Source organism: Camelina sativa, chromosome 14, assembly GCF_030686135.1.
Source record: "Camelina sativa cultivar CO46 ecotype springtype chromosome 14, ASM3068613v1".
NCBI classification, from domain to species: domain Eukaryota; kingdom Viridiplantae; phylum Streptophyta; class Magnoliopsida; order Brassicales; family Brassicaceae; genus Camelina; species Camelina sativa.
In genome coordinates, this window is record NC_141893.1 from 29,103,410 (window position 1) to 29,122,365 (window position 18,956).

The 18,956-nt window shown below is 31.6% G+C and overlaps 1 protein-coding gene and 1 pseudogene across 1 annotated transcript; both read right to left on the reverse strand.

Moving 5' to 3' along the window:
* Positions 1–6,809: 6,809 nt before the first annotated feature.
* LOC104742510 (U-box domain-containing protein 26) lies at positions 6,810–8,649 on the reverse strand. The gene has a single exon (XM_010463524.3). The coding sequence runs from the start codon at positions 8,206–8,208 to the stop codon at positions 6,940–6,942; it is 1,269 nt and encodes a 422-aa protein (XP_010461826.1). The 5' UTR covers positions 8,209–8,649; the 3' UTR covers positions 6,810–6,939.
* Positions 8,650–15,020: 6,371 nt separating this feature from the next.
* On the reverse strand, positions 15,021–15,565 carry LOC104742511 (precursor of CEP16 pseudogene; annotated as a pseudogene).
* Positions 15,566–18,956: the final 3,391 nt, after the last annotated feature.

The following is an 18,956-nucleotide window of genomic DNA, read 5'->3' on the forward strand; positions in this document are numbered from 1 at the left end:
GATGAGTTGAAGATCTGCCATGGATATGCTGAAGAAAGACGATGGACTAGAGAAAAAAGTAAACAAAACACTAGGGTAGTTGCGTTTAAAATAATTTAGGCTTTTTGGGCTTATAGAATAGAAAATATATTTAGGCCAAACCTAAATATGTTTACAGCCCACAAGATATATTTAATAAAATAAGAAAACCCTACTTTTATATGTTTTCCTTTCCACTCTTGCTTCTCCCAACCGTTTCTTCTTCTTCTACCTCTCCCAAATCTGAAAATTAAATGCGAACAAATCTCTTTTCCTTTTCGATTCTCAATTCTTTACATTATGAAAACTTCACCTTTTCATATTTTCTACTTACTTTCGCCTAATTTTTCCACCTAATCCCCCAATCGTATTAAAGCTCTAAAATCCTAATATTTTATGTTTGAATCTCGAATTTGCTCACTATAGATAGATCTGATCTAACTTTATTCCTTTTCATCGGTTTAATCGTTCCTACATAATTGTAGTTCATATTTACCAAAAATTTTACAACTCGGTTTGATACAGAATAGATTTTAAATCAGATAACCGAACCAAATAAACCGATTACCAAATAAACTGAACCGAATAAAAATTTGGTTTCATTTGGCATGATTTTTAGATAATTGAAATTTTAGAAAATCGAATAAACTGACCCGATTAAACCGAAAAATCGAATGCCCAGGGCTAATCAACATAGTTGAAATGAGTACTTACGGTTTAAAGGATCTGATCGTAGACCTCTCCTCTGTCTCGACCTATCAAAAAGAAATAAAAGAAAGGGCTCTTTAGGTATGATAGAATATTAAAAGAGAATGTGAAAGTCAAGAAACTTGTAACTAATGTTGGGCTTTTGATGAGAATGAAGCGGTACATGATAAACTCTCTCTCTGTAGAAGAGAAATCATTACTTGGTCTAGAGCAAAACACCAACACAGCCAGAAGGAGATAGAAATGTATCATCAACAACTAGAAGAAGCAGTGTCTAGCCAGTCTCCGAACTCTGAATTAATCTCCACCATCAATATGAACCTGTTGAAAGCGTATAGCCGAGGATGAGTTCTTGAAACTGAGAAGCATACAGTTGTGATTAACACTAGGAGATAAAAAAATCAGGCTACTTCCATGCTATAACTAGAGGAAGACAAGCAACCAACAAATTCTCAGTAATTGAAGATGATAATGGGGTATCATCACACAAAGAAGATTAGATACTTACCGTCATCACTGACTATTTTTAAAAGCTGTTCACCTGGGAGGATGGTGACTGAGCATCTATTATCTTGGAAGCAATTGAGCCTTGTGTTACTCTTGAAACAAACCAATCACTCATCGATATCCCAATACCAAAAGAAATAAAGAACGTCTGCTTCTATATCCATGCTGAAAAGGAACCATGGCCAGATGGTTTTTCAGCTAGCTTCTTCTAATCCAATTGGGACAAGGTGGGAGCAAACATCGTCTTGGAAGTACATAACTTATTTCTCTCTAGTAATCTCCCTACCAACATTAATGAAAATCATGTTAAGCTGATACATAAGATCCTAATTCCCCTGAAAATGGCTGATTACCGTCCTATTTCTCTTTGCATAGTATTCTACAAGATCATATCCAAGTTGATAGCAAATAGACTACAATCTGTTTTACATAGTGTAATTTCAGAAAACCAATCCGCGTTTGTCCCCAAAAGGGCTACGACTTCTGGAGCAAATGTGTGATGCTACATGGCTTTCAAGACTGACATGAGTAAGGCCTATGAACGGATTGAGTGGGAGTTCATCAGATTGGTTATGGAAAGAATGGATTTTCACCAAACTTGGATAAAGTGGATCATGCGCTATATAACAATGGTCTCTTACTCATACCTCCTTAATATTTTTGCACAAGGAAAAGTCAAACCCCAGAGAGGAGTTAGACAAGGCGATCCTTTTTCGCCTTATGTTTCATTTTATGCATTGAAGTACATTCTAGACTATGTAACAAAGCTCAACATGGCAAACGATTACCTGGAATCAGAGTCTCAAAAACCAGCCCCACAGTCAATCATCTTCTCTTTGCAGATGATACAATTCTATTATGCAGATCAAATAAACAAAGTTGCATTGAGCTAAAGACCATCCTCCAAACATATGAGAGAGCCTCTGGACAAATGATTAATAAGAGTAAATCGGCAGTCACTAAGACTTATGAGCCCACACGGACTGTAGTGATGCAAGTTTTAATATTGAGACAAGTAGGCGGACTTGGAAAATATCTAGGTTTACCTGAGCTATTTGGTCGGAAAAACAAGATATGTTTAACAACATAGTTGACAGGATAAAGCAGCACTCAAAAATCTGGTCTAATAGGCCATTGTCCTCTGTTGGGAAGACCACAATGCTAAAGCCAGTGCTTGCTTCTATGCCTGTATATGCCATGTCTTGCTTCAAGTTACTAGGCTCACTTTGTAAGTGAATCCAATCCCACCTCACTCGCTTCCAGTGGGATGATTCTGAGGAAAACAAAAAGATGTGTTGGATAGCTTGGTCAAAAATGACATATGTAAAGAAAGATAGGGGGCTAGGTTTCAGAGATATACCCAAATTTAATGATGCACTACTAGCCAAGGTGAGCTAGCGCATCCTAACCCACCCAATCAGCTTACTGGCTAGAGTCCTACTAGGAAATTATTGTCGCGACACTCCTTTCCTGAACTGCACTTTACCTTCTTTAGCCTTCAACAGATGAAGAGGAATATGCATTGGTAGAGACTTGATCAAAACTCACCTAGGCAAAGCAATTGGCTCAGAAGCATCTACCCGAATATGGTATGATCCTTGGTTATCCTCTCCTCACCTACTGTCCCAATGGGTCCACCTTTAGAAGCCTCCCAAAATTCTACAGTAGTAGACCTAATATGCCCCTCAAATTTGAACTGGAACACCGAGAAAGTTAGAAGCCTACTCCCAGAACATGAAAAGGATATTATGTCCATCCGTCCTAGCAAACATGGAGCAGAGGATCGCCACTTGTTGTTACTCATAAAAAATGGAGAATACATAGCAAAATCAGGTTATCAAGCGATGCGTATGAAACCAGAAAAATAACCACACCGTGAAGATCAAACAAAAGGTTTAATTGGGAAAAAGAGATATGGAAGCAACATTGTTTACCAAAGATTAAATTTTTCCTGTAACAGGTGAGAATCTGAGAAGCAGAGGAATTAATCCATCTGTTGTTTGTCCTTTATGTGGTCAGGAGGAGACCAGACCACTTGTTTTTTCACTGCACATTTACCAAACAAATTTGGGATCATACGCCTTTCAAAAACCAGATCGATTCATCCGGTGTACAAAGTATAAGAATAGGAATTGAGATATCTTGAAAACTTATATGTTTACCGCCCGCTGGAAAGGCTGATTGTGCCCTTGGTCCCTGGATTTTGTGGATGATGTGGACTAGCTGCAATAAGCTCTTTTTTGAACAGAAATCTATCAACCCAGTGGAAGCGGTGACCCAGGCCATCACCCAAACCCGAGAATGGTACTTAAGCCAAACCTCAAAAAACCCTAGATTGCACGCTATTTCGTACCACCAAAGACCTGAATGGGGATCAGACACGATGAGATGTTTTACGGATGCTGCATGGAAATAAGACTCTAGAGATGCTAGTTTTGGCTGGATCTTCATCGATACCCTCTCAAACACTTAAAGAATAGGACATGCAAACTCACGTCACATCAGATCCCCGCTTACGGCGGAAGCAATAGCAATGTACCTTGCACTTCAACACGCCTCCAATCTAGGTTATCAGATTCTTCTATTCACCTCTGGTTCACAACAATTTATCAAAGCGATAAATTTGGAACTCCATCTGAAGGAGATTCACGGGATTCTACATGATATCCTCTTGTTAGCATCTAGTTTTAAAGAATCTTCTTCACCTTCGTCCCTCTGAGAGAAATCAACGAGCAGAAGAGATTGCAAAAAACTCTATCTCCCCTTGTAATGTCTTTGCGTTTAAACCCTCTTGTCACTATACCAATTGTATCGGATTTACCAGCTAAACTGGGTTCGGGTGTACCAACCGAAAAGGTTTAGTTTAATCTAATGCAAGTTGATTGACAAAAAAAGGTTTCGGTTTATTAATTAAATGGAGGAGGGGGTTAGGGTTTAGATTTTATAATTAAACAAAATTATATGTTGATTTGAATTGACAAATGAGAAGTAGATTTTAGATTTTACAATTAAAATAGATTATACATGTTAGTTTTGGTTGACAAATGAGAATTACAGTTTAGATTTTATAACTAAATGAAATTATATATTGGTTTTAGTTTATAAAAGAGAATTAAAGTTTATATTTTATAATTAAACGAGATTATATATCGGATTTTTTATATTATTTATTAATATCTATTTAATTTAATATGATGTGGCATTATTAGATTGGTTTAAATAAAAGAGGTGAATGAACCCAAATATCTTCCTTGAAGTAAAAATCTATGGCCATTTTACAAATTAAAATTTTATTGTTGGTCCTACATGAGATTTTATTCAAGATAGACCAATAAAAACCATCAATTTGGAGATATGTAAGAACATCTTTTTCTTTTTTTTTACCTCATGTAAGAACATCTTTATAAATGGTTTATCGGTTAAATTTGACCATTAAAAAAAGGAGAATTGTTAAAAATTCTCCTTTTCAAAAAATACTATTTATTTTAGACAAATTTTGTTTTTGTCCTCTTTTAAACAATTACAATATTTTTTTATTTACACAATTAAGTTTTGAATTCTCTATTTTATATTTAGGGTATAGTTTTAAAGGAGTAAGATTTAATATTTAGGGTTTAGAGTATAGAATTTAGTGATTTTATATATTAAAAGATTTTTTTTTTGAAAATGAACAGTATAAGAGAGTGTTTTTGAAAAGTGACATAAAAAATAATATTTAAAAAAATGGCAATAAAAACAGGAGAAAAAAATAGTTCTCATTTGATAAGCTTTTTATGTGAATCATCAAACATTTGTTTCTTTATTAGTGGTTAAATTTTATTTTAATTTGAAATTTAATTATATTACTGAAATATGATTTTAAATTTCTCTTCTCGACAAATGGGAGATGCTATAAAGATTTCACATCTGAAGTTTTGAAAAGACCTTACATAATATATAATGAACATTGATCATTGTAATTACAATGATAATTGATTTTAAGTTTGAAAATTTGGTTGTAGTTGTTAATTAATAATTATCACTTTTGATTGTTGACACAAATTTAAAGAGCTAATAAACTCATAGCTTATGGGGTATGGGTTTCATATTGGATCATCTAATCCAATTTTTTTCATTTTATAGTCAACATCGATTTTAAAACGTTAAAACAGTCATTCAAAACGTTTAATAACGCTTGAAATTGCAAACACCCGTTTCAGCAGTCTCTCACAACGGCAACCGCAAACGCTGCGTTTAAATCAGTCAGACCCTTAAGCTCTGCTATTTTACAGTAAAACCTCTATAAATTAATACTCTTTAAATTAATATTCGCTATAAATTAATAATTTTTTCTAGTCCCCAGTTGGTGTGGTGTAAAAAATGACATAATTCGATAAAATGATAAGATAATACTTTTTTTGAAATCCTATGTAAAAATATAGTCCTATCAATATCATAAATTAATAATAATATAAACTATATATATATATATATCTAAGAAAATTTAGTGAAATATGGTTCTATTGTTGTTTGCCTATTCTTGAATTTGCATTCTTGTTGGAACTTTTCTATAATTTTTCTCATTGCATCAAAAACTTTTTGTGTTGTTTTCTCAAATTGTATCCAAAAATTATAGAGCATCTTATACGCGATAGTTTTACGTGTAATTGGTTATAAAGATACTGTAATATCTTCTTTAACTTCTTCATGAAGAATAGTAACAACAATTTCTTCTTAACTATGAACTTTTAAACATTTATCATTTTCACTTTGATAATCTAGTAAACAATTGACATCAATCATATTACGATAGCCAAAAATTATAAATTAAGAAATGTAAAAATGTGAATTATAACAAAAATATCTTATTTTTAATCGAAAATATTCAAAACTATGAAAATAAATATCTTTTCATAAATTAATATTTTATTAATTTATCGATAAATTAAAACCTCTATAAATTAATAAAATATCGTGATCCCGACCTTATTAATTTATAGAGGTTTTACTGTATAATGTACTGATTATTATTTTGTTCATAGGGCTAGCCCTGAACCAACCAATAAAACAAATTTAATATATATTTGGTTTTGCAACAAACTTAAGCCTAGGATCACAATGAGAATTATAAATCAACATCAATGTTTTGGAAATCATAAATGAAAGCAAACTAATGTATAATGTTAAAAATATTGTAAATGTATTGAAATTTAAATCATAACCAAAATTGCATTGCATTTGCAATTTTGCATACATACCTTATAAGTGTGCATCAATGAGAAAAAAAAATATAAATATAATGCATACCTACCGGCTGATAGTAGATTTACGAATCAACTGCTTCAAAAACAAGTCATTCATCTACCTTTAGCATACTAAACAAATAAATAACTTGAAACTAAAGATACTTACAAGATAAAATTGATTCCTCTTAATTAACCATACTGGACGACGATTTACAGCTGCTTCCGTTATGCATTTTAACAACTTTCCCAATTATAAACATAAACATACCTACATACATGTTTTGGCTCACAATTTTTATAAAGTTAATAAACTTAAACCAGAAGAAAAATTAAAAAAAAGCTAAGTAATAATTAGGCAAAAAGACTATTGATTCCTTTTTTTTGGTTTTAAAAAATTAATTACATAATTAAGACTACACTAAAATTTCTAACAAAGAATTAATAACGTGTTAAACAAAATGTAAAAAAAAAAAAAAAAAATTCAAAACGGCGCCACTTCAGTACGACCAAAATCGTCGGAGTTAACGGTAGAAGAATCGTCAGGCCAAGAGTCTCTGAGAAGCTTCAAAAGCATCTGAGCTTTCCTCTTCGCTCTCTCCGTACAATCACTCTGCACGAGAAGCAACAACTGCGTCACCAACCCCGCCGCCGCAGCCTCATCTCTACACCTTTCCTCGGCCGTACACAAAGCCAACAACGCTCCCGCCGCGTACTCCGTCGCTCTATCCGAAACCCTCAGTATCGTCTTCACCATAAGCGGCACCGTCAAAGCGTGCTCGCCAAACGCCGCGCATCCTTCCGGTAACCGGCAGAGCAGCTCCACCGTCGCTAAACCTCTCTCCGTATCGCACCTGTCGAAATCCGCGGCGAGACGGTCGATCAAAATCCCCGGAGCTCCGGCGGAGATCGCGAGATGTCTCGTCTGTTTCACGAGGCAGAGCGCGAAGATGGCCTTGATTCCGATCTTCAAAGCTCGCCGCGACGAAATCGGATTCCTGAGAAGATCGAGAACGCCTTCGAAAATCGAATCGGATCCGGAAATCACCAATTTCAGATCCGTCGATTTGGATCCGGTCAACACCATCTCAACCAACGCCGCGGCGTTAACCCTAATTTCAATCGAGGAATCAAACAACAACCGAGTCAAAAACCCGACCCGACCCGGATCCGAAGCTACAGCCTCACACTCCGTCTCCGTCATATGCAATACAACCAAGAGAGCGAGCGACTCAGAAACAAGCTCCGACGAAGACGACGTCGTTTCGACATCGGCGAACAGAATCCTGACCAAAACCTCCCTGGCGTTATGAGCAGCGATCAAAACGCGATTCTTCTCGCTATCTCTAGCCAATCCTCTCAAACGACGAATCGCGGCGGCGCGGGAGCGAACAGAGACGTGAGTTCCGGTAATTGCGGAAGCTTGGCTGAGTAGAGACCTAACGGAAATAGGATCCGCAGGTTGTTTAGGAGTAGGGATCCGTTCAACGCCGTTGGAGCGGTTAGCGACGCACCATTCTTGGATGAGACGGCGGAGAGTGTGGTTAGGGATGAGAGTGAAGTCGGAGAGAGAGACGCGTGTGACGGGGCAAGTGGTGTTGCCCATAGCGATCCATGAGTCGATGCTGGTGCGGTCGTAGGTTTGACCTGTGGAGATGGTAACGGGATCGGACATTAGGTCGAGTGAGATTGGGCATCTGAAATGGTATGGTATTTGGATTCCGAGATCCAACGGCTCTAAATTACCCGGCATATTAATTTTTTTTTTCTGAGCTTTGAGGAATTTTGGAACTGAGAGAGAAGAAGGAAGGAAGACGAAGGAGAAGGACCTTATCTGCGCAGGCTATGCGCCACACGTGTGGCTTTTATAATTTTGTTTGTTCGTTATTAGTTCTTTTGGCTAAATTTTTGAATTAACCTCAATAGGAGTATTTTGGTTTCATAAAATCAGTTTAGTTCGCTCCTCCTTTCCTTCGTTGATGCTTTTGAGGATTCCGCCCAATTCTAATGTCCGGGTTGACTGTCTTGCTCACTCATCAAAAACGTTAATTTCAGCAACTTCTTTTGTAAACTATTTTTCTCCGGTTTGGGCTATCAACTTTGGAGTTCTCTTTTAAATTAATGTTTGGTTGACAAAAGAAAAAATAGTTGGTTTTTAAAAAATGATTAATGTAAAAAAATTCCATTCGTTTTGAGAAAATAATCAAATTGAGTTAAATCAAGCATCTTTGTTTTTTTTTAATATTTGCAATGTGTGATTCATGAAAAAAAAAAGTATTCATAAAACAGAAGGAATATTAAGAAGAGGGTGTATATGAAATATAGTCTAAGTTTTTGCTAGGTTTCATTAATATTTTAGGCCTAGTAGAGATGTTGGATATAGACTGTTTGCATTTGGTTGAGGTTTAGGTCATAATCACTTGTACTATTTTGTTCGATTCGTTCGTCATTTAACACTAATGGCACTTATTCCATTTTTATAGCCCCGAAAGGTCCCAAGTTTTAATATTTTCTTTCATACGCATGGTTTTAAAAGTCAGCAAGTTTTTTTTTTTGGATGTACAAAATGGGGCTTACTTTTTTTTTCTGTTGGAAGAAAATATCTAATCTTACAAGTGTATATTACAAAAAAGGAAATCAGTTATAGTAGTATATACTATGTTTTAGTATCTTAATTATTCGTTAACAAAATTATACTAACTAGATTATGACCCGCGGTACACCGCGGGATAAGTTGTTTTTATTTTTTTTTGTTAATGTATTATTTTAATACTAATTTTGCTAATATACTTTTTTGTTAGTTTTAGTAATTTAATATATAAACCGTGGTATATCACACAATAATTTTTGTTTACTACAATCTTAGTTAAATCAGTTTGATTAGACATATTATATATTGGTGTTGTTAAAACATTAAAATGAGGACTTAATCCATATCGAAATATCATATTACTGATAGTTTATTTTTTAGTATTATCAATTCAATCGTGTAATGTTATATAATCCGTTATGTAATATAACTCGTTTGTGTAATTTTGAAAATTTAATATGTTTAAATATTTATAATTTTAAACTTTTTACTAAGTTTAGATATATCAATTATAAATTATAAACTTCTTAAAATTTTGTAATTTACTATATATGTATGTTGAACAAACATTTTTATATTAATTGAGTAATATATGTTTGTTTTTAAATATTCAAATCACAATATATGCAAGAAAAATACAACTTTTTATTAACTTTATGTATTATATGATGATTCACTACATTTAAATTTTAAAATCAAAAAGAGATGATAGGAGAATATTTTTTAAAAAATCTGGAATAAATCTTCTAAATATCTATATTAATTATAGAACATTATATATATTAATATTTATAATATTTTTATTGTGTTTGGTTATAAGGATAGTAGAGAAAGTTAACTAAACTTGTCTGGCTATGAATATAAACATTAAATAGCACTCAATGTAAAAAATTTCCAAAAAACATTTTTGAGCAAAAACTGCTGCAAAAATACTAGTATAGATATAATCTACAACTATACCACCGGTTGTATACAGTAACCACAACCACCCAAATTTATTATTATCTACCATATTTATACGACGAAATTTAAATAAAATACTGAATCGTGTGTTGTATATAATTTATAATTAAAAAATTTTGGTCAAACCAAAGTGCGAAAGACTGGGAACGAAATCAGGACCCACACGAGACAGCTCCCACTTACTTGTGTTACATCAAAGCCTATCTAATCTCTCTAACCAAAATAGATCATAACAAGACCATATAAATAGTTTGACTGTTTTGTCTTTTATTGAATAACTTTTTTTCTTTACTGGTTTCAAATTGACGTCGCTGATGGAAAATTTACACCTTCCTTTTTCACTTTTACAAGTTTCATTTCTTTATTTAACGGTCAAATCATCGAAATAGGTCAATGTTTATTGTTTAGTTTCAAATTAGGATTTAGAACTTCAAAGTTGCTTTTGTCTATAGACCTTGACAATTTTGTCAATCTAACAATTTCTTTCTCAATTTAAATAAAACTAGCCACTCCTTCAATTCAATGTATTCCTAATGTTGTATTTGTTTGAAACATCAAATCGAAATATTATTAATATTTAATTGAATATATAAATCCTATGTTTAATTGTAGAGTAATTTTATCCAAACAAAATTTGTATTCAAACTAGCCGTCCTATATTCAACGATAAATGTGTTCCTTTTCACAAATATTTTTTTTAAAATATTTATTTACATTAATTCTTTTAATATATAGTATTTCTAAATATATTTTCTCTTTATTTTATGACAAATCATTGATCGATTTCTCCATCATTGATATATTGTTGGAGTACTTAATCAAATTCATTTTTAAAGATATATATATATATATATATGTAATTTTTCAATGGATCAGAACATCTTAAAATCGACATATAGGTCTATTTTGCCTATAACAATTATTGGAGTAATTAATCAATTCATTTTTGAAGATATATATGTAATTTTCAATATGTCAAAATGTGTAAAAAATTTTAGCTCGACATTATCATATTTTGTATTATTATTTATTTAAGAATAGACCTGTAATACAATCTACTTACTTTGGGTTACTTAGGTTAGTATGTAACATACATTATGAGTGTGTAATTTGACGAATACAATCTTTATAACTTTGAAAAAAGTTATTTTTACGAATATATATTAAATTTTTTATTATGTTACAAATTATATATTTTTCCGCGCTATAGGGCGGATCCGATACTAGTTCATTGGTAAAAATATATAACATCAATGACATTATAACAACATTCTAAACTAATTAGAAGCTAAACAAGACGTGCATATGGATTAATATAAGCATACATTTATATATTCTCGTGAACGTTTGTGACTGGTTCGTACTTCGTACATATATAATTAATATGCGTGATAAATAGTTTAAAAGTTATATCCAGACTGTAACTTGTTTTTGTTAGAGTTTTAATTTGCTTAGCGCACAAATGTAATGTCGGGAAAGGACGAGAATTTACAGGATAACTATTCGAGATAAATAAATCAATATCGGATAGATGAAGACAAATATTCTAAGACAATTATATCGAAATCATATAAATTCGGGAGCAGTGATAAGATCCATGGACTTGGACTGTATTATTGTCTGTTTTCTTTCTATTTTAAATTTTATTTAAAAAAAAAAAACTGAGTGAAAAAGAGAATAACAGAATCAGGCTGTCAATGGCTTGACCTGGTGGGAACAAGGACAACTAAAGAAGTTTGTGATTATTGTCGCTCACTCTCTAGTCTTTGTCCATCTATTTTTCCGTTAAGGAAAAATCTAGGAGAATCATTTTTTTATTATTATAATGGTGCATTAATTATATAAGGTTATGGTGCTCATAATATTTCATATAAAGGTTGTATTGGAGTGTTTATGTAGGTTATAATCACTTTTTTGATATCGATATATTTAATTTGATGGAAAACATGAATCTCTATTTTTACAGCATTTTATAGGACTATTCTAAATGCGGACATGATTTTTCAGATTGTGTGCTATTCTAAATATACAGATGAGTATTTGAAATTTTATTAAGTTTTTTATTCATGAAATATGTTATGTTATTGAAACATATCCCAGATATAGAAAACATACAGATGAGTATGATGAAATGTAAAGAAGTTCTTTATTCATGAGATTTGTTATTAGTATACGCATGTATTTATCAATAATTTTTCTTTGATATGATATATTAGACCAATTAGGTATGATGGATTGTAACTATTTTACTTAGCATGTTGTTGCAAGACTTAGGGTTATAATTAACTGGTGATCATGTCAAAATTTTGCACAGAAACACACACAAAATTGGTTATTCCTACAGTTACACATCATATACCAACCGAATAATTAGGGAGGAGAGGCACTAAAATTAGTAGAGCTCCCACGACCGTATGTCTTTACCAAATAACCAAATCATTTTAGTGGATATAAGTAATTTATTTATTTGATTTACAAATGTATGCCACGCTGACGCAGTATTACATAATTATATAAATCCAACCACCACAAACTATGTTTTTAAATGCCGGACTTGGCCGATATAAGTATAAAGATTTGCAGCCAAAAAATTGGATGAGTCAAAAGGTCAAAGAATCTTAATGAACAGTGAGGACATGAATGTTTAAAAATTGGGTCCAGCTTGGTCCAAGTGCTTAAAACAATTACAAAAGAGGTTGGTCCATATATCATTAATCATTAATATATATCTTCTTTTTGCTATATATATATATATATATATATCTTTTTCATCAACTCTAAATCACATATACGATGCTACATTGTTTTGGAATTTACTGTAATCAATTAAATTTAAATATTATTATTTAGCATGGCTTGGCTCTAACAGTTGGATGGAGTTATTCGCTAATTTTCAAATAATAATCCCCAAAAAAAAAAAGAAATAATAATTCTAAAATTCAAAGAAATATTTGTTGGTTTTGTTCATAAAGGCAAAAACGATGTCGTAAGAGACCTGTGTAGGTAGGGGACAGTGCGTCTCCCACTTCTCGCGACCCTACGGTCTCCGGTCAACCCTGCACTGTCTTTGTTGCACGTGCTTCTCTCTCCCTCACACATGCTTCCCAGCTCATCCTTCTTTTGTTTTCGTTGTTGTGCGTCTTACTGTATTTGTTATCTTCTAACTATATATAAAAATAAATATTCTCAAATAAAATATGAATTATTCCCAAAATCCTTAACAATTACTGCCACTGTCGGATGAGTTCCAGGGTCTCTTTTGTTTTCTAATAGTATTTGGGGTTTTTTTTTGTGTGTGGGTGAGTGTTAATGTGATAAGATGGAAACAAGTTTGTGCATGCATATGTTTATCTTGTTCTTGTAATTAGAAACTCAATTTTTTTTTTTAAATGGTTCGAACAAAGGCTAAGATATTAGTTAATTCATGCATCACGAGAAAAGGTTAGTACTTGTCGTTTTTCCTACGAAAAGAAATATGAGTCAAAAGCTTTTGATATTATATTTAAAACACACATGAGAAAGCTTTTGGCGTACCTAGCTATGTTATGTGAGATCCTAATGTGAGAGATTAATTTGATTTAACCTAAAAGTCTAGAACCCTATTTTAAAAAGGTTAGAGCCAATTGCGAAAATGGTCAAGATCTACTTACACTGCCAGCTAAGTAACCACATATAATAGAGAGCATATAATTGGATACAAGTATACAAAGCAGATCGATATGTATGCATCATATGTTAATATTGATATCGTAAACTTTAATACGTCGAGAAAGGATAATATCAAACTAACAGTGATTATGAGGAATCTTCTACTAATTAAGTTTTAGACGGCCCACAATAAGTAAGAAACTATTACAAACTTGAATTGAATCATCAAAATATTGGAAAAAGAAAAAGATAATAACTCAATTAGCCCATTGAAGATGAAAAGTGAATCTTCTTCACCATTGATCACCGATGGATTCTAATTGAAGTAGAACCAAAGATGTAGGAAATCATTGGCCACGTTTAGGTGCTGTGATTGTACATATGATTAATGATCTAATTAAGTTGGAGTATGATTTATATTTAGTTCTCTGAAAAGTTGTTATCTTTTAATGACATTATGATTAATCTAGACTACCCACACAAACCAAAATTTGAAAAATTTTAAAGAACATGTATGATTTCACACATGTTCCTATAGCTTAATTAGTTCACCATCTTACTTATGAGTTATGAGTAATGACTGCATTCCTACTGTATAGTAATATGGTTTCCTTTAATAGTGATCATTTTCATAGATGCGCACAATGTATAGAGTTATTCTATTTACACATCGGTTTGGTAGTATGAATAAGATCGAACAACATTAAAAATTGCTAATCCATACTATAACGGTGTTAACATAATTCATGTACTTAAAATTGATATTAACTTACATTACTTAATAAAGATCAACACAAATTTACGAGTTCATCTTTGACCCAAAAGAAAAAAAAATCTACGAGTTCATCATTTTTAAAACTGATGTGATGTATTACTGATATAATTGTAACATCGGTTACATATTAAAACATACAAATTTCAAATAAATTAAAAACGATGCTCACATAATTTCGATTACAAAATGTTACATCTATAATAAGTCATTTGCCTCGGGTCGGGTGGATGAATTTGTGATTAACCATCAATTCATTTTTTCGTTTATATTTTTAACATTCTGTTTCATTTTTCTTCTCTTTTATATATATGTTTGTTTACTATAATAAAAGACTAGTCTTTTAGTAAACAAAAACGTCTATGTTCACAATTAATTAAATCTAGAAACCAATATCTTAGAAATCACCTTGCTATATTGTGTTAGAGTAGGAATTCACCACAATCTTTGATATTGGGTGCTCCATGGAACTTAGAATTCACCTCCTTATTTTCCATGTCTTTTGGGAATTAAAGTTGTGAAGATCTATTTAAAGGCAAGGCTCAAAATTGAGAAAAAAACGAGGCTTATAACATATTACATATCCAGTCTCTTTTTTTTTTAAACTCAAAGTAAGACTTTTATTGAATGATTATTATGCAGAGACATGTGATAGTGAAGTAAAAAAAAAAAGAGAATATTACATCTTAGAGGCTATCAAACATGGTACGTAAAGGTGTTACTATATAATTTCAATTCATGAGGTTTGTTATTTCTAGTGTCCAACACCAGGACTAGGACCAGAATTTTCGGCTCGTCCAAACATTTTGTAGCCCTTAGCTCGATGATGCCCAACGCCTGGGCTTGGCCCGGACTGTTTCACTGTGGCTAACCATGAAAAATCTTGTACCGAAGACTCGACTGGTTTAAACGAGGACATTACGCTTCCATTGAACACAGATGAATCTGTTAATTGGGTCGAGGATCTCGAACTATCCTTGACCGGTCGTCCTTCAATGGTTAGTAACACAGATCCCACCACTATCAAAAAAACAAGAAACGCTATGTAGAACTTGGTGCGGTTCTTAGCCATCACCATGATGAAATGATTTGTATATATTACGTAAAACGAATTTATTAACTAATATTGTTGGTATGTATTTAATATGGTGATGATCATGATAAAGTCTGGTATAGGGTTTAAGAGTATTTATAGTGTATAAGTAAGATGAGTATACGTGGAAAACAATTGTAGATGTATACTATTTTTTTTTCTTTATTTTTAGGAACTGTTGATATGCCGCCACCTCCTTTAGATTTCAACAGTGAGATATCATATTCACGTAAACTAAAGTATAGAGTTTGGCTCACGTAAACTAAAAGTATTGAGTTCGGCTCCAAGAGAGAATTAAAAAATTGACGTTATACATTTACATTAATCGTTACATAATCTAAAGTATATATCGATTTTTAACGAAAATGTGGAAAAAGTGGACTGACGTCACCCAGTCATTAAGATTCAACCAAAAATTCGTACACAAAACATAAAATTTGATTGTTGATGGCACTAAATTTACAAGTGCACTCAATGTGATTAGCAATAATCTGCAAATTCACATAATTGTTTCGCCATAATGCAATTTCGGGATTAAAGGCTTTGACTATTGTTGTAGCTATCGAATAGTTTATACTGGTCATTATGATATCACAGTCATTGTATCATTGTCGCGGTGACTTGGGAGCATTGAGAATTTGAGACTTTGAGCTCGGAACCTCACACTTGTAAACTACTCTAACTAAAGTTTTGTACGTAATTTTTTGGAAATAGTGAGTTTTTCTAACAAAAGGAATTATATGGATCGTTTCTTGACTTTAAACAGTGAACAGTCAAATAGTTTTACATGAGATTTGTACATGAACCTACCTTACTTGAGGTTCACAAAATTTTCAGGTAAGCTTCCATTATTTTTAAGTCAAAGAATCTCTTTCATAAATCATAATAAATCATGTTTCCTCCGATTAACAAAAAGTGTTGTTTTAATATTGTACATATGTTTCACAAAGTGTCCTATCAATAGAAATAATTAAACTAAATCTTGTTTTAATCCCAATCATTTAAGTGTATAAATTATAGAAAAAACTTAATTATTTGGTGTATTGATATAGAGTATTATAAAAATTTTATAGATTTTTTATTGTTTGAAAATGGTAAAATGATACTCCCTATGCCCTAAACTTTATGTCTAGTTTTTTTTAATGTAATAGCTTATGTTTTTTTTCTATTGGTTGAACTTTAAAAAATGATAAAGTATTTATTATTATTATTATTATTATTATTTTTACTTATAGCCAAAAAAAACTTTTATAAAATGGGACCGAAAGAGCATTCTTTATAAAAGGGAGAGGGTGATAATTACTACACCGATATTAACAATAATGGCTCATCTCAAATTCTATTGTAAACACTCAAACTAATGTTTGTAAAAAAACTGAGTAGCATTTTTAAAATTTATCAATATAGCCAATAATTAAATAAAATTTCCGTATATTATCTCTTGTTTGGTGGTGAACCTAGATGTATATATGCTTATTATGTTATCAATATGAGTTTTTTTTCCTCAGCATTTGCAAAGAATGTCGAACAAGGATACTATAGAGATAACTCACTTCTACTAGCGGATCCGATCTGTAAATTGATTTAATAAGAAGTTGATTAAACTGTCGACATGAAAAAAAAAAAGGTTGTATAAATCTTAGTTTTAAAAGTTGGTAACTTATGTGAGCACGACAGATGAAACCACATGACAAAAGCAAAGTTTTCAGCTTTCAAGTTTTTTTAAAAACTGTTTAATATTCTGGTTTCTCTTTATCTTTCGATTTGGCTTTCAGATAATTTGATAATGTGATGTAGAATTCTGTCTTTGGTTTCATATAGTCTCGATTTGGCTTTCATATAAATGTAAAAAAATAGATCATTTAGTTTAGTAAAGGAATTTAGTTATTCTTTTTAACTTATTCTATATTTGGGGAAGAAATTGGTCTGAAAATAAACTCTAAGCCAACAATTTACTTATATATATATTCAAACATAATATCTAACTCTTAAAAAAAAATCAAAATTTAAAAAAGTATCAAAAAATCAGATGTAACCATTTTAAATCTAAAACCACTAATCTTTGACCAAAAATAAAAATCAAAACTAATTAACTAAAAAAATTGAAGATGAAAATATAGTTCTATAAAGTGTGTTATAGTGCTAATAATTCTAGGAAAATTCGAGAAGCAAAAAGAACAAGATGTTCCATCTCGTTTTCAAAAAAGTGGTCACCAATTGGACCTTAAGGGTCAAGAAAAAAATCAATTATAATAGTTTTATTTAGTCAACATCAAAATTAAATTTTGTTAAATATCAATATATTAAACTTTTTCTATTTATAATTCTAAAGGAATTTCTTATTCTTTAAAGCTTGATTTCAAAAATTAGTACTTATTGTGAACGAGGCAGATGTCAATTTTATAATTTTGGTTTAAAGTATTAATTATTCAACAAAATGGTTAAATTACAATATTTTCTTAAAATAGAAAAGGGTTAAGGAAATTATACAATGAATTCATATAAAATCATAATTAGGAAAACTATACAATAAAGTATTCATAGAATATCATAATTTGTAAATATACATTAAGGAAATTATACAATTAATTCATATAATATCATAGTTTCCATTTGGCTTTCATATAAATGTAATTAGAACAATCTAAATATAAAGTGGCACCATATCCCTATATTTAATATCAAGAAAAAAAATTGTATTTATCAGACTATTTTGTATACAGGATTTTTTTTAATTTTAGTGTGAAAAAGGAAACCCTAATCCTACTAATAGAAAAAAAGGAAAAAGGAAATCGTAATCCTAATCCTAAATTCTTCTTTCTTCTATATATCTAATCCTACGATACGACAAAAATCCTAATCCGCTCTTCCTTAATTCAACTGCTTCGTTCTTCTTTCTTATTCTTGTTCTAACGATTCGTCTTCTTAAATCAACTTCTTCTTTCTTCATCTGGGTTTATGATTGATTGTTTCAAAGATGAAAACGGAGTACGATAGATTCATACCCAACCGTTCAGCGATGGATTTTGAATACGCGCATTTCCAATTAATCGAAGGGAGGAGGACGGAAGAAGAAGAAGCCAAGGTAATTGATTCATCTCAGGTTGCCTACAGAAAGCAATTGACTGAGGTTTTGGGTTTGAATCTGATATGCTCAAATTAAACCTAAGAGCTACTCTCTCAAATTAAGAGATCACTGCAGTACTTAGGGGTCGAATTCCACAAGGACTCAAGTCTACACAATAAATTATAGAGTTTTATAATTAAGCTAAACAAATTAATTTAAAATTGAAATAACAATGCAAAATAATAAATAAAACTGTTGTAAATTCAAGGGATTAAAGAGCTAGGCCTAGGGAATTTTTCAAGAAATTATGAAATATTAAATCAATCAATAAATTAGGATTCAAACAATTAAAAATCAGATCTGGAACT

What these genes read in the sequence shown, in the direction of transcription:
- LOC104742510 (XM_010463524.3), bottom strand. Translation starts at nt 8,208, where the DNA reads ATGCCGGGTAATTTAGAGCCGTTGGATCTCGGAATCCAAATACCATAC.